Source organism: Falco rusticolus, chromosome 9 (assembly GCF_015220075.1).
Source record: "Falco rusticolus isolate bFalRus1 chromosome 9, bFalRus1.pri, whole genome shotgun sequence".
Classification (NCBI taxonomy): domain Eukaryota; kingdom Metazoa; phylum Chordata; class Aves; order Falconiformes; family Falconidae; genus Falco; species Falco rusticolus.
This window is the reverse complement of record NC_051195.1, coordinates 53,366,353-53,382,988: the sequence shown is the minus strand read 5'-3', so window position 1 is coordinate 53,382,988 and position 16,636 is coordinate 53,366,353. Positions and strand designations below refer to the sequence as shown.

At 43.6% G+C, this 16,636-nt stretch overlaps 1 protein-coding gene across 2 annotated transcripts in view; it reads right to left on the bottom strand.

Moving 5' to 3' along the window:
- Positions 1 to 7,043: 7,043 nt before the first annotated feature.
- Positions 7,044 to 16,636, bottom strand: part of PAX2 (paired box 2) — an 87,659-nt gene continuing 78,066 nt past the window's right edge. Inside the window, exons 9-10 of one of the 2 annotated variants that reach the window (XM_037399888.1) lie at positions 12,200 to 12,286; positions 7,044 to 10,854 (exon numbers count right to left, since the gene is read on the bottom strand). In XM_037399888.1, coding sequence (XP_037255785.1) covers positions 10,778 to 10,854; positions 12,200 to 12,286 — 164 coding nt within the window. In that variant the 3' untranslated portion in view covers positions 7,044 to 10,777. The remainder of the gene's footprint in view (positions 10,855 to 12,199; positions 12,287 to 16,636) is intronic. The other variant, XM_037399889.1, reaches the window with a different exon arrangement.

The window sequence follows — 16,636 nt, the reverse complement described above, 5'->3', positions numbered from 1 at the left end:
CGTGTCACATTTACCGCTCCTGCTACATCCTTTTAGCCACCAGAAAACCTGCATAGTTTAAGAAATCAAAGCTTTCACTTAAGGTGTGGAAAAAACCATGCCAGTTCCTTGCCTCTCACCAGAGCCATGAGGAAGGAGCCAAGCCGCAGATTGCATTGAGAGTGAGGAGGGTAAACTCCCCCTTCCTCCTTCCCCATCCCAGCCCCAACCCAGCCCCCAGTAAGGCTTCATCTCTCCGTGAATGGAGTCCCTCTGAGCACGATGCTGAGCCAGAGGAGTGACAGGTGCCTCCTGATATGCCTAAATGAGAAGAACCAATCGGAGGAGCCTGCCCAGCTTTTGTTGTCATCTGGCTTTGCTCAAGAAAGATGAGTTTGATTGACAGATGCATCAAGGTTCACAGTTTATTGGTTTTTGCAAAAGAGCCAGATCTGCCAATTTAGACAGGGGAGTGACACAAAACTTTCCATCTAAATGGACTAATTTTACCACAGGGAATTCCCAGGCAGAGCGCTCCAAGGCAGGCGCAGTCCTGTTTTATTTTTTAACAAGGACTGAATGACAAATATAAACGACAGTTCTAGGCTGACGGAACATCAGCATTTGACACTTCACAGGGGAGTGGTGAAATAAACAATAGGCAGAGAAATTGAATTAGAATCAGATGAGAGTCAGCTAGAGAGGGAGAGGAGGGCCTGATTCTGTACCAAATCATTTATAAAAGAGCAAACTGAATACTAAGTAGGTGTAACATGCTCACATCCTGGCTTATTAGCAAATTTAACCTACTAGCATATTACATTTGTGTGATGTAAATGGATCACTGGACAAAGGTGTGTTGTAGGGAAGACCAATGGACAGGGAGTGGGGGGTGTACGAGGGGTGTCTGTTCGTGGTGGTGCAAACCTCTTGTGAGAATCTTACCATGGGTTACTAATAGGCTCTACAAAGTTAAGAGAGCAAAAAGTATGACAAGTTAATTAATTTCTCTCCTGTTCCCTCCAGCACGTTGCCTACAGAGTTCTGTCCAGTCTTCCTGTATTATGGAACTTGCTAACTTTTGGGTACCCAGCTTTGCAGCCTTGGCTCAATTCTTTTACTGCTGTTTTTTTCTCTAGGACTTTTCAATTTAAAACAGGCAATCCATGACATTTAAGGAGAATGATTCTGAGCAGAGCCTGTCTGGGACTTCTGAGTGTGGACCGTGTCTGCTTGAGATAAAAGGTTGTCTCAGCTGATAGCGTTAGCCAGCTATTATCCTATTTCTACTCAGTTTTAACAGGGGGATAGGATATATAAACTTCCCCAATGGGTTAGACAGCTAACTGTTAGCTAGATGTTCCTTGGTAGAAATTTGGATTCCTGGATTTTATGTCATGCTCTGAGATTTGAAGCGTGTCTAGAGAAGTGATTTTCAATCTTTTTCAATTAGCAAACAGTAAGAACAAAAAACCAGTCAGCAGAAGAATAGCTGCTAGTATACTGCATCTAGGTCCATGAGCTCACTTTTCCCAGTTACATTAAAAGTGGTTTCCTTAAAAATAAACTAGAGATGTTAAAAACGTAAGATTAAAACCTAGTGGTCTTGATGTTAGAGAAAGGGGCATGAAAATATGGGGCTTTGGATTGATTTGCTTGTTAATGATGATTTGACTTTCATAATATGAGTCTGAAAAGTGCACCTGGTGAAGCTGCCTTGTTAGCTGGGTGCTGTAACTAACCTTTGTTGGTGTCTTAAGGAGGTGCCAAATGCAGGTCTGTAGTTAAAACTGCATTCTGATGGACATTGACATGGAGGAAAAATGCCTCTTTCTTCTGTACACAGAGGTACTCTATCTGTGTGAGATTTCACACTGTTCAGTCTTGTACCCTTTGGGTTTACTGTGTCAGATTTGTTTGTCTTCCTTTCTAAGTGTTCAACAGGGTGTGTTTGAAATTGGTCTGGGGCTGAAAGCTGCAATGTTTGTAATACGTCATTGTTGGTGTGTCTCTTTAAAACAATAATTCAGATGCAAATTATATGTTTTGAAAGGAGATAATTTAGAAGTGAAGCCATTTTTGTTATGTTTCACAAGAGAAAGCTTATCCTTCACCAAAGACTACTGTGTAGTGCTCTGTGAAACCACGGCCATGCATTGCATTGCGTCAGATGGTCCCTTACAGTTTTCCTCCTGGAAACCACAGGTGGTTTCAGTTTCAGCTGGTCAGCACTTACTTACAGACTCTGGCAGCGGGAAGTTCAGCTGCCTATAGTAAAGGTGGACATTGCATCTGTCCTGAAACCTGATGTTCCTGTCAGGGTAGTAAACGGGACTGAGGAGAGCAGCAGAAAACAGTAAGGATAGAGAAGGTTCTCAATGTGTGGGAGAAAGGGGTGTGTGGAGAAGCCAACAGTGCCTGAGCAGGGAAGGTGGGGTGCACGATGGTCTCACCAGTGTGTATGACAAGGAACATGGGAGGGTTTATACTTGAGAGGGTAGGGGGCAGGGGAGGAGGAAGGATATTTACATAGAATCCACATGTTCCACATGAGGGGCAATGCTGAGGGACAACATGCCCAGGGCAGGAGAACTAGCAAGGCACTGGAAGGGGTCTTGAAGGAAAGGGCAGAAGTGGCAGGAAGCAGGGGTTGCAGACAAGGGGGGGGTCGGCTGCATGGACAAGGAACAGTGGGAAAAGGTCCTCTCCAAGCAGCTGCTATGGAATGAATTTTCAGGTAGAGTTTTGAACCTGAAATGATCAAACATGCTTTGCATGGGCAGCTTCCACCAAAATGTCACAAAGCAGAAGGCAGGAAAAAACCCAAGTCTTTGACAAGCTTTGGTATCAGACCAGCTCTGTCAGCCTTGCCAGGAGTTACAGGGCTATTTCCAGGTCTTGTGACATTTGCTTACGAAAGCACTAGACCACAGGGTCCTTGCCATGCAGTGAGACTCTGTTTTCACTGAATGTGAATTTCTGACTCTTGCGGTGGAAGAGGCACAATTAATAACATAGCTGTAGATGTCTTGAGAACACTAAAATTATAAGTCAAGCAAGAGTTGTTTCGGTTTTGTTTTATATACATGTATATAAATATACATATATACAAAATGGTATCTGCTACGTACAAATTACGCTATTTCCAGTCAATGTTGTGAGCTTTATGTGTACTTGGTCCATGATTTTTCAAGTATTGAGGGGCTGGCAATACAGACTCTAACAAACTTGCTTTGCTTCACTGCAGGTAGCTCCTGAATCACTTAACTGTCCTAAGGATATTCCCAGCTTTTTTTCTAAAGCAGACAAGAATTTATGTACAGACTGTCTATTATGCATGTGTTCATTAACCGCTACTTGTTTAGTGAGCTGATCCTTCCCTTAATATTTTAAAGTATTTTCCTTTGGATACAATCATCACTCTGTAGATCTACTAGATGATAGTTTTCAGGATCAGTTTTTTCCTTTAAAGCATTGGTGCTGTTCTTCCATTTTTGCTGTTCCCTAGGTCCTTACAGTTTTTCAGTACTGATTATGCGTCCAGTAAATTCATCCGCTGCCTCAATTAATACTTTCAGATGTGTATCATCTTTATTTGCCTACATCTCTTTAAAGAATGTATTTATTTTTAAAGAAGGTTTGTCATCATCTCAGAATGTTCAAACTTATCTTTATTTTTCTTGTCAGAGGAATCATAAAGAGGTTTTCTTAACTTAGTGTTTCATAATCTCTTACAATATCATTTTCCTCATTAGGAGACAGACTGTGGTGCTCTTTTTAATTTCATCGCACATTTTCACACCCAGAACTCCCATTGATTATGCAGGATTACTAAAGCAACGTAACAGTAGTTGGAATGGTAGAAATAGCTCTTTCATGCAAGCATTTCTTTCTGCAACATATACAAGTTCTTCAAAATTGCCAAAGTTTTGCTATAGATCTATCATCAGTTGTAGAGACTTAGGCAGAAATGTCAGGCTGTGATCCTCTGGGCTGTATTCAGTGCAATACAAATGAGATGATCATGCTAGTTTCTAAGTGTTTCTTCTAAGATTATTTGGCCAGGATTAATTTTGAAAATCCATTTTGCTTTCTTCTGGTGCATCTGTCTGTTGATTTGTAGCCTGTCTTTCACCTCTGACGGTGAATGTACATTAGTAATTTCTTTTTATTCCACTGAGTTTGACATCCAGGATCTCATCTGTTAATCCACTGTTTGATTCCTATCACCTAAACTTCGGTAGATAAAGAAAATTCTGGCACATGAAAGATTTCAGAGTCTTGGAGTCCAGTTTTGTTCTGATTTTGAGCGTAAGCCTACCCCTGCATCGCACCCCAGGCCTGCCTCGCGGGCGGCGGACCCTGCAAACCCAAAGCCTCTGACTTCAAGAGAGTTGCCAGGCAGTTCTGCTGCAGTGTTGTGAAAATTGAATTGGTTTTACAGACTGTTTGGATTTGAACAAATTTACTTTCAGTTATGGAAAATGCCCTGTTGGAGGATTTTCAGCCTATTCTTGTAATGCTGCAAGGGGAAAATATAAACTGAAACAAAAGGAAATACTTTAACTGCCTGATGAGCAAAGGCTTCATAAAAGCATTTGATTTCATGACAGCACTTCTGCACAGGCTTTCCTTAAGATACACACATGCAGCAGCAGAAAATGTGGCCCACTGGCTTTCATGAGCTGTTGTGAGAATATTTTTAAATGCCTAAAAATTGTAGAAGCAAAATTGGTTTTGCCTAGCTTGACTCCTTGCTACATTTTTACCCTGCCTCTATGACCTTAAACTGCATCTGACTTCCTGCAGAATTAATGCTTGACTGAGGGAAAACAGAGTGAATACTTAAGTATTTGGTATGTTTATAGCATACCTTAATGTAATGCCTAGCTCTTTGTTAGGCAGACGATGAATGGCTTGGAGAATGGTTATTAATGACATCGCATTTGGGTTTGCCCCCCGGTTGACCAAGACAGATAGAGATTAAGAGAGAGCAGGATATAATAAAACAACAAGCTAACAGAATTCCTCTCATGGAACTAAAACAAGGGTAGCAGAGAAGTGGGGAGCTGAGAGCTGTCAGCCACCCTCGCTTTATTGCGACCTCGTGCACAGGCCCCCAGTGCTCTGATGGAGCATCAGGGCTGATTCTGGAAGACTTAAAATCCTCCTAGGGATGTGTTGAGCCAGTGTTGCTCATCCCCAGCTGGGGCTCTGAGGAAACAGGCATAGAGGGGAAGGGGAGTTTGGGTTACCTGATGTTGTGGCTACCCAAGAGCATTTTGATTTTCTGAACTAGCTGGGGATACCTGATGTGTTATGGATCATTGGGAGTCAGTCGGGTGAGATCAGTAGAAGAGGGAGTCCTGCTGGCAATGAATGAATAGGAGCAGGGTGGGGGCTGGCGGGGGCTCAGAGGCTGGATTGCAGTGTAGGGTGTTGCAGACACGTGTGCTGCCTTCCGTCACATGGCGTGGTGGTTGTTAGCAATGATAGTGTTGTTTACATGGTGCCCGAAGGGTGCTAGGTGCAGCAAATTAACATCCTGGAGACCTCAAGGGGAATCCACTGCAGAGAGAAGCGCTGGGGAAGGGGGGAGTGGGACGGGAGAGGAGAGAAAGAGAAACAAGCCAGAAGCCACAAAAATGACATACAAAAAAAAAATTGTTTTTATTTCTCATGTGCACAAAAAGAGAAAAGAAAAGGGTCAAACAGAACTGAAGCAATGAGGAAAAGCCAAGAGTGGCTGCAGCAGCCTAGAATGGATATGACCCTGTACTTGGCACTGGCCCCCTCCCCTCCATGATCTCATTTCTAGCTTAGCCTGGAGAGCATCGGCAGGGCTGCTTACGGTTGGATTTGTCATCAGTTCTGTAATTGTCACTGTTTGGTCCCTCCTTCCTGCTTTGCAAGTTTGCCACTGTCCTGGGCCCAGCCAAGGAGCACACTGTGGTATTTGTGGGGTCCCTCAGAAGCCCTCATTCTGTCAGTGCCAAAGGGGGCAGCTATGACTCATTTATTTTCCCAGAGGGGTGCTTTTCCTTAGGGACAAAAGGGTGGGGCTTTTGCAACAGTTCAGCAACCCAAAAATTCCTTTAGGAAAATGTTCATGTGCATATATAATTATATACTCAAGAGGAGAAAGAGATGCAGGGCTTTTTGTTTTCCTTTCATTGTTTAACATCCTCACATTCATGTTGTGATTAATTCTGAAGTCTTACTCTGAATTTGAATCACTGCTACCGATGGGTCAGAAAGATGTGGACTTCTCCCTGTTTCCACAGCAGGGCTCATTGCCACCAACATCCCCAGCAGATTTACAGGTCACAAGGGTGCCAGCTTGAATGCGTCCACCTCGTGCAACCCTCCTCCCATCTTGCCCCACATCCTGTTGGGCCAAAAAAATACAGGAGCTTCAGAGAACAGGACTCAGTAGTGCTGCCCAGTTTTAAATGCCATGGTCCCTGTTGCTTCTGGTGAAGCATGGCATTTGAGAGCTCATGAGATTCTTCCCCCGCAAAAATAATGGTGACAGAAGGAGATCCAGTCACACAACATTTCTGCTTCGTCCATTAGATAAAGCAAATGTAGCAGCAAAGCTAAGAATGATAGAAGAAGAAAGATGTGAAGGGAAAGCTAAGGAAGAATAAATAAATGAAGAATGATTTGTGAGAAAAAGAGAGAAATGTAATAGAAACATTAATTATTATTCAGAATAATACTTAACACTTCGATAGAATTTTCTTTCCAGGATCTCAAAGCACTGAGCCGGTGCTAATTAATTCAGCTGCACAATCCCCCTGTGAACTAGGAACTGTTGTTATCCCCATTTTACAGAAGATTGGAATTGAGACACAGGGGGGAAATTGGACTTGACAAAGGTTCTCTAGAGCCACGAGGAGAACTGGGGAGTCTGAGGTCCCAGATACCTGCTCTCCATCAGTAATCCTGTTCCCTCTCTGGACAGAAAAGTACATTGGGAATGAAGAATAATAAAAGAGAGGGATAGAAACAGAATGGAAAGAGGGTGTGAGAAAGAAATGGGAAAGGGAAGAGACAGCAGAATGGAGGAGAGAGATGTGAGTCATAGACTTCACTGGATTTTGCATAGTGATTTCTTCCTCCAATTATTTCTCATTTTTTCCTGTAAAACTTTTTAAAGAACAGAAAAAAAGCCCAAAATCCACCTATAACAAAGCAACTGTTGGCCTGTTGGGGAAGGGGTCCTTCCAAGGTTTGGCTGTTCCCTCAGGTTCTGGATTTGTGCTGTGCTTTATTGAACATACTGTTTTGTTTTCAGTGAGCACAACGAGACTTGCACAGTACAGACAGTGTGTTCCTTATCTACAGGATGAGACGAGGTTGTTTTAATAACTACCATGATGAAGATGGAGATGAACTTATATACAAGAGGAATTGCCTTCACATTACACACATTATCTTCCTACAAAGCAGCAATTGTTTTTGCAAATAACATAATATTAAATAATTGGTAGAATTTTTGCGTTTCCTGCATAGTCCAGTCTAATGGAATCTATATGAATATTGATGGTTTTCTTCTGCATAATATCACCACATAAATCCCTGTGTCAGATACTAGACTTTAGCTATAATACTGCTTTACAATGCATCCACCGACTGTAAATCAAAACAACCAACACAAGAAACTCTTTGGCAAATGTAGTTCAGTACATTCGCATGGGGGTCTACAGATGGTGGTGGAAGAGGATTAGACTGCCCGGTCCTTTGCATAATTCTGCTTTCCTTTTCATTTTCCTGGTCAAACTACATGCCGTACTTATGAACTTTCCAGACCAATCCAGTGCCTGGTGGAAATCCTCTTTTATCAGTGGAGTTACACCAACAATGGATTTGGCCCTCCGAGGGTCAAATCAAGCCAGCCATGAGTAAGCCAACCAAAATCCTGCTTTCATACCCTAGCTCGTGTCTCAAGTTTAGCACAACACCATCATAAAAATAAGCATTTCTGAGCTGCTAGCTTCTCTTGAGGTGGCCCCTGGACTGCAGGTCACCAAGTGTGAGGCAGGACAGTCTCCTTTTCTCTAGCCTCCTCAGGAGGTTCTCCTTGCTGGTCCTGGGATTTACTGCCTCTGCCCCGACCACCCGCTGCGTGAAACGGGGTGGTGCGCAGGGAGAGCAAAGGCTGTACTGAGACACTAAAGGGGAGACTTTGCTAACAGGGTCCAGCATCTGTCTGGTGTCTGTGGAGGAAAACAGAAGGAGTGGTGAAAGTAAATTTTCAGAAATTACTCAGAATTTGCTTCTCATACAGAATAAGATGAGATAACGGGCCAAATTCTGGTCTTGGTGACAGTGTAACAACTCCGCTCTTTGCAGCAGGTCACTCAGAGGTAAGACATGCAGAATGACACTTTTAATAGAACAGGAGTAACCTCTTTGATTTTATTCTGTACAGGAACAGATTTTAGCTCTATATCTTCTATGTAAACATCCCGCCAAATACCCTTATCATTTGGGCACCCCAATAAAGAAGACACAGACCTATAATCAGCTAGAGCCATGCAAGGGCTAAAAGTGTTAGGTGAAAGGGGCCTTTGGGATCAACACAGCTGTTTACTGATGATGGATTTCATACATACAAGTTAAACTTGGAGACAGAATACCGAGTCCACAACCACATCTCCTCTGAGGCTTGGAACTTTGGATTTTATACATAATGTTGGCTGTACAGATTGCTCCGCTGTTCGCTTTTATGCCCTTCGGGGGTTTGATTCTCAATCCTGTCTTTGTCCATGGACAGTAGCCCACAAGTTTTATCTGAAACCTCTCTAAAACAACACAGATCTACTTTGGCAGACTTGATGCCCTGGGGACAGGCTATAGCTGCCTTCATGTTTTCTTTGAGTATTTTTTAGGAAGTGTCAGTGCAAGGAACAGTTTATGAGTTTGCTGACGATACAGGAGTAATAAGCGTTTCTATTGACAGTTAGCCTTTTGCAGAACAGTGTTTGCCAGTCACTTGGGAACCAAAAAGAGCAGAGAATCCCTAGAGAATCATCAGGTGAGCATTTGGGTAAGGGGTAAATACTAGGGGTGCACAATATAGGATTGAAGATGAAAAGATGGGGCTGTATGTTGGGACTGGCTGGTTGAATGCAGGCATATGGATTTGAATGAAGGCCTATAAATTAGTAGGTGTATGAGCAGATGGGCTGGGAATCGAAGGGGGGCCGTAACAGCAAGGCTGCAGTGGTTAGGAAATTAGGTGTTGGGCACAGATCATGAGGCTGTTGTCACCGGCAGTGAGGGTCTGGAGAATGGGTGCTGGACGTATCTAAAATTGCGAGAGTTGGGATGAGGGTGAACTGAAGTCATCACAGGTACAGGGGTTAAGGTGAAGGAGAAGAGGCTAAGGGCTAGGGAACCAAGCAATAATCCCAGCCAATCCTGAATTTGTCCATCTCAGTCTCAGCTGTCCAGAGGGCAATCAGATGGGCCCACATGAAGCCCCACTCTTTCCACCACACAGCGCAGCTAGAGCGCAGCTGGGCTTGTTTTCTTTGTTTGCCAACCAGTGACATGGAAAACGTTTGTTGACTCAGAGTGCTTTTTTTGTCGACTGATGTGTTTGGTAACTTTGTCAGATGTGACTTGTCCACACTGCTCCCCAGAGACAGGATTTGGGAAAGGGGAGGAGGAGGAGGCGACAGGGGTGGAGCTGGCATCCAATCCTCTCCAATACCACCATCCCATTGTAGTGCAAAACAGAAAGGAAACAAAACCCTAGAGTGAAAGAGGAGCATCAAACGTCAGAGGAACTTGTCTGCCATTCAGGTGGCGGGGAGGGATGGGACTTGGAGTTTTATTTTTGTAGGGTTTTTTAATTATTATTTTGGTTTTTTTGTTGTTTTTGTTTGCTTGGGTTTTTTAGAAAATTGGGGATTTGTTCTTTTTTTTTTTTTCTTTTTACAGACCTTCATGACAAAGCATAAAAACACAGTTATATTTATATATCTATTTATATATTTCTTCATTCCGTTGGTTGGTTTGTAAATGTTGCTCCATCCTCCTGTCTGAGCTGATTGTGTGTCACAGAAGTTGTGGGTGTGTGTGAGGTTCCTCCCGACTCTGGCCTGCAAAGCCGCCGCGCGCGAGGTGCAGCCGACCGTGGGGGGCTGTGCTGGAGCGTGGGGATGAGGTGCGCAGAGAACCCCTCGCGGGGCGCAGGTCCTTGGTCCTTTTCTTCATTGCCAGGCGGGGCAGGTCTCTGCACTGCCATCTCTGCTCTAGCCAGACCGTTCCCTCTGTCCTGGGGAACAGGGTGAGCATCGCGGGTTGCACATGCCGAAGGGTCCGCCATGGGAGACCGTATCTTTGGGGATCAGTGTTTCAGGAGCGGCGATCTCCCCTGCTTCCCCTGGCCCCTACCGCTCCCAGAAGAAGGGGGTCCCATAAGGCAATGGTTGCCAGCTGCATTGCTTCCCAGTCCCCCTGAAGTCCTGGAAGCCGAGGGGGCTTGGTGGGGCTGCACTTGGCCCAGGCGCGGTGGAGGGCTCCAGCAGGAGAAGCCGCTGGGCCACAGGCTCTTCCCAGCACGGGGGGAGCGGTGGGGGTGGGGGGCAGGGGAGGGCGGGGGTCTCAGTCTTGTGTGGTGAGCGCTTGGTCCGGTGCCTTCGTGGCGAAGAGGAAGGAACTGGACTGGGGAGGAACGGAGAAGGTCTCTTCACCCTTCCCAGGGATGGAGGGAGGTGATCAGACAGGTACAATGTGGAGGCCTAAGCTGTCGCCCTGCAGTTTCATGTGGTTTCCATGGTAACTAGTGGCGGTCATAGGCAGCGGCAGCAGTGGGAGGTGCGGAGCCCCGGGATGTGGCACTATAATAATAAGGGGAACCTGAAAGTTAACACAGGAGAAGAATGGACTGGTTGAAAGGACAAACAGTAAAAAAAAAACAAACAAAAAAACCAAACCAAACAAAAAAACCAAACCAAAACAATCAAACGAAGAAAAGAAGCGAAGGAGAACTGAAAAGGAAAGGAAGAAAGAAGAAGAAAGGAACCAAAAGAACAAATTTGGGGACTCTGCTCTTAATGGGGCTAGGGAAAGGCAATCAGTGGAGGCCAGGCAAGGACTGCGTTTCTGTGTGGAGATGATGCTACTGTGGCCGCTGGCTCTGGAGCCCCTCTATGGGAAGGAGATCCTTTTGCTCCTGGCCATCAGTAAGCTGCTGAGAGGGAAGCCCATGAGCGCTGCAGCACAAATACGCCACACCTGATCTGCAGCCACAGAGGAAGTGTCAGGGCCAGATAGCCTCAACATATCTGACAAAGTATAACAGGTCACTTTTAAAACCAGGAGGGGAGAAATTAAACAAAATTACAGGGTTTTATTGTTTGGGATTTTGGTCGCATTTGGTATGAAAGCTCTCTAGATGTTTATTGAATGTGTGTTAAATAGTGATTGATTATTAAGATCACATTTACTGAGGTTTAACAACACTAGAGTGAAATGTGCATCTATTACCCAGTTGTTAAACCTCAGTAAATATGTAAGTAATAATCACAGCTGATTTATTTTTCATATAATAAATCTTTTCCTATTCCCTTGCAAAAAAACGTTGTGTTAGAAGACACAGTCTTTGCGGAGTTTTTTTTCCCCTCCGAAAAAAACCCTGACTCTTTCTGGGCGTATTAGTCACTGAAGATGGATCTACCCTTGCAAGAAATCTCTACAGGCTATTATAAACCTAGTGATGCAGGCTGCCTCCCACTCCGGACACTGTTCCAACTGGCCTGATAGGAAGAACTTCTATGGGATTTCCAGATCCCCAGCAGCTGGCTCTGGGTGTAGCTTGAGAGAGGAGTGAAACCTCATCTGGGTTTTCAATCAGATCCTGAATGGATGCTGATTGCAGCCTGAAAGAGTAGCAGAACCTGAGTTTAACTTCTGATCTAATGTAGAATGAACTGTGGATGCAGCCCACAGAGAAGCCAGAGCTGAATTGGAATTCTGAACCATCTCATGGAAGTGTCATCGGCTTCAGAACACATACAAAACACACATGAGGTGTATACCCATCTAGATGCTGGACTGGAGAGTGAGGGAGAAGGCCTCTCACCTGCTCAAATACTTGAAAACCCCTCTTTAGGGGGAAAAAAAAAAAAAAAAAAAAAGAAAACAAAGAGACAAACAGAAGGAGCGCGAAGCTGGGGGTGTGCTGTGGGAAAGAGGTACTCACTTAGTAATGCAGGGTTGCTGAACCGCCAGGCCTCGTTGTAGGTTGTGTACTGAGGGTGGCTGTAGGGATTCCCTGAGAACTCGCTCCCTGGAAGAAAACAAGGAAGGTGTGAAATATGGTTAGGAATGAAGATTTACATCTGCTTTTCCATCAAGCCAGCATTCGTGCCAAATCCGTATGCCAACATAAAAACTAGCATACGTACCTTCCTAGCCCAACTGAGACTGTGCCTTTGAGGACACTGTAGTTTGTTCAGTGCAGTGTTACTCACCCATAAAATTTAAACTTATAAAGCTGACCTTTTCAGAATCAAGAAATTAGTTTAAAATAATGAATTTCAGTAATACAAATAAATAAAATGGTTTACTTTTCGTTGCCTTCTGACTTCAGTTCCTCAGGTTGCAGTGGGATTGCATGTGCAGGTTTTTTCGGCAATTAGCCGTCAGCTTTCTTTTAAATAGGATCTAAGGTTCTCAAGGCAGCAGACATGGGAGCTTGATGGGACAAGTTCACAATAAACACATTGGGATTAGCAGTGCTGTTGATGGCGATAGGTATTGTCATGTTTTGTTCACAGGGTACTGAGGGTGATGATGTTTTTGTGTAGAAGAGTACTGTTCATTTTTGGAAATGGTCTGAGAGCAGGGTGGGCTTAAATACAAACCAAAATGGAAAACGTATGAATCACTCTTTCTTACTCTATATGATGATGGTAGCCAGAAAACTGATTCATATATGATTAACCCCACCTTTATGCTTAGCTAGTGAGTTACATAGAAAACTTGCTGTATTCCAGTTCTGGCAGATAGTTTTCTAATGATTAGCACGTTAGGTACTACTCTGAATCTGAAAGGCAAGCTGAGCTACAGCATCCTTTTTCACATTCAGTAAAATGGGCCCAAACCAAAATACTTGCGAGCTTTGTGATCCAATAAGGCTCTGACCCAAGATTTGAATGTTGTAGAGTCTTCTTAAATATTCATTCTTATTGTGCATAAGGAGCTGAGTCTCCTTGTTTTATAGAAGGCTGTGCACAGCTGAAGGAATTGTATGTGGTAACTGAGGAGGTATGGTGCTGCATTGAAAATAAATCTCCCAACATTTAAAAATGTATGATTCTGTTAAGTAAAAATATGCCATTATCTGATCATAAGCTCAATTTAATGCAGTGTCAATAGACTGGGGACAATTAATGCAATATGAAAGGTATTGTGCGGTTAAAAGACAGTGAAAGAACAGTGTGACTATTGGCTTCTGGTCTGCCCTGGGGCAGGAAAAGAGCTGTTAGGAGAGAAGTGTTTGTAAAGCACCTGGGGTTCCTGCTAGATACCATGGAATAGGGAAAGAGGGCAATGCAAGGCACGCTGGATGCCTGTGATACAATTACCAAATAAATGTCAATTAATTATACTGTAATCTCCGCAAATCTCCCCTCACCGGAGGGTTAAAGCCAAACCCACAGATTCTTCAATGGTGAAAATTAAGTCTGTTGAAGTCAGGGGATTTGCCGTGGTTTAAACATGAAGAGAATCTGTCCAGCCAGATTTTTCAAAGACACACTGTGTAATAACCAAAGAAGTCAGTTTGAAAATGTCTACATATCAAAATGAATCATCATCCAAAGCTGTTTTAGCCACAGTAGTTTTTAGTTTCAGCATTCAAACCTCATTTTGTGTGACGGACCTTTCTAAATACTGTTTTAGTGATAATTGACTCAGCATATTTCCATATCTAGAAACATCCTCCACTGAAAATCTTGACAGCTGGCTGGGAACAAATAGGTGAAACCTGCTATGGTGACCAAGATGCTGTGGGATAGGATACAAAGGCAAAAAGCAATGCATAGTCCAGAGTTAGCTCTAACTGAAGTGAGTTATCTGTGAGATATACCGGAATGAGTTTGCCCCCCAAAGAAGGAAAAAAAACCTATCTGGATGAGAATTTCTGCTTTGAAATGCCTCATATAAACTTATGTCACTTCTCTGCATGGAGAAAAGTTGTTCTGCTATTTCAATGCTTCTCTCTCGCCCTCTTCTGAGTTGTCACCCTAAACTGTTTATAGTGTTCCTAAAGCACGGGTTAAGTAGAGGAGAAAAAGCCCCAGCTATGGAGAGCTGGGGAGGAGGGAGGGCAGCCACTGGAAACAGTGTTTATTGACGAGGAGTGAAAGCATGCATGCAGCAGGATAATGAGCTTTTGAGCTCAACTGTGACCAAGAGGAACTGAGCTATCGCCTTCCCCAATCACTAATGAAACAAGTGTAATTTCCTCATCAACATTGGATTCTGTTTAACGACTCCCTGCCGTTGCCATCACCAGCCCTCTGCAGACTCTGCGCTGCTCTGTGTAAACTGCAGTTCCCTTCACTGGATGCTCACTTCACCAAAACAGTTTGCAGAAACTAGATGGCCTTTCTGGGAGAGATGAAGAATTAAGGCAGGGATCAAAGGTTCTCTGTTACCTGTGCAGGAAACCTCTCTCAGACACATGGGTTAAGCATAGCACAATACCTGATTAATCCTTCTTTGAGGAACTAACTCCTGCTTTTTCAGGTCTGTGCTCCAGGACTTACATCCACACCTACAGCCTGGGACCTGCCGTTATGGGCAAGGGCAAAGGCAGGATATGTATCACACCACATCATCCGCATAAACCTCAGAGATACTTGCATGCATGACTGACCATGTTGCATGGACGTAATGCTACTGGAGACAAGCTCCTCTCTAGGCTATACAAGTAGAAGTCTAGTGAAAGGCTGTCACGGATAGAACAAAGCGGCTTTGGTCAGCACTGGTCAAACAATCTTCTCAGAAACAGTTTTCCACTGGAAAATGCTGTCTCATCGAAATGGAAATGTTTTGCATGAGCCTGTCAGTTTCAATGGAGTTTTGGAAAGAAAAGTTCTGAAATGATTGCAAATTGAAACAAAGTATTATGTTTCAACTTTCTTGTTTTGTTTCATTTTGCCTTTCTCATCTCATTTAATTTCCTTTCAATTCTTTTATTATTTTAATATGTCTTGACATCTAGAACATGTTGACATTATTGAAATGTTTCATCCTGATGTTTGCAAAATGAACTATTTCGATTTTGATTCCTCATACGAACACAAGAGGAAAGCAAATGTAAAAAACCACAGTGTTTTGCATGGCTTGGAAATTCTCATTTCTGACCGGTTCTATTTTTAGCTCTGTGCCTTTATGTAGAAAAGACAGGGCACCTTTTTATATTCACTTACATCTGGACAATGAGGTTTGTTTGCGCGCCAGTATGTTTCTTAAAGATACTCCCCGAGTGGCTGTCTTGCTGGCTTCTTGTTTGCAGTGTATTTAAAGCGCTGGCCCCTGATCTTTCTCAGCCTGAGGGCATGTAACAAACTGTTGGCAACATCATATTTGTTTTCTCAGTTCAACCTGGACTCTCAACAGAGGTTGCAAGCAGGCACAGAGGATCAATCTCATGAGGCCTATACTCTGTGCAATCTGTGCTCTGGGAACCTTTACTAACAATATTTCTTGGTATCTGTATTTAAATCTTGGCACGTTTAGTCTTTTAATACAGAAACCATAAGGCATGAAGTAAGCCTAGCAGGTGGCAGGTTCAGAACAAATAAGGGATGTAGTTTTCACATAATATGCAGTTAAGCTGCAGAACATCTTACCATAGGTTGCTACAGATGCTGAAGGCTTGTATGGGTTCAAGAGATACCGTTCAAGTTTGTGGAAGGGAAACCTATCCAGGGTGTTTAATACTAAATAGAAAAATACTAAATCTGGTGTAGGAAGTCTCTGAGCTGCAGCTTGTTGGAGGCTGGGAAAGCTTTTGAGAAAGCACCGATACATCCTTCCTCTACTCTTATACCCTTCCCCAGGCATTCACTTTTGGCCCCTGCAGAGAGTAGTGGCTGCAGAGATCTGTGGTGTGACCCATTAAAGCCAAGTCTTCTGTTCCTTCCCAGGAAGCCTCTTTATCTCCAGCTTGTGGGCTTCCATCAGGTTAGAAGACAAGAATAGAAGGGCTGCCAGGCTGGGTCTGACCAGTGGGCTATGACTGAAACAGCCAGAGCTTGGTGCTCTGTGGAAAGAGGGAGCAACTACTGCAGGATGCCCAATTAGGACACTGGGAAAACTTCCTCTAATTGAATATTGACATCAGGTGTAATGTAAGGATATCCATTTGACTTGAATAATCTTTTTTTCTTTGAAGTGTAACTCAACTTTTTTCTTTATCACCTGCTCCTTTTCCTTTTGGGGGTATTTGTGTGGTTTTGGGGACACTGCTGTCTTATGGACAAGTAGCCTTCACATTTAAGGAACTGAAATACCCTATTCTTGGATAAGCGGCTCCTGTCATATTAGTGGTCTTAAGATTTTTGTCCCAGTTTAGATGCCACTATCATCCTTGCAATGAGGATGTTAAACTTACATAGCAGTTACT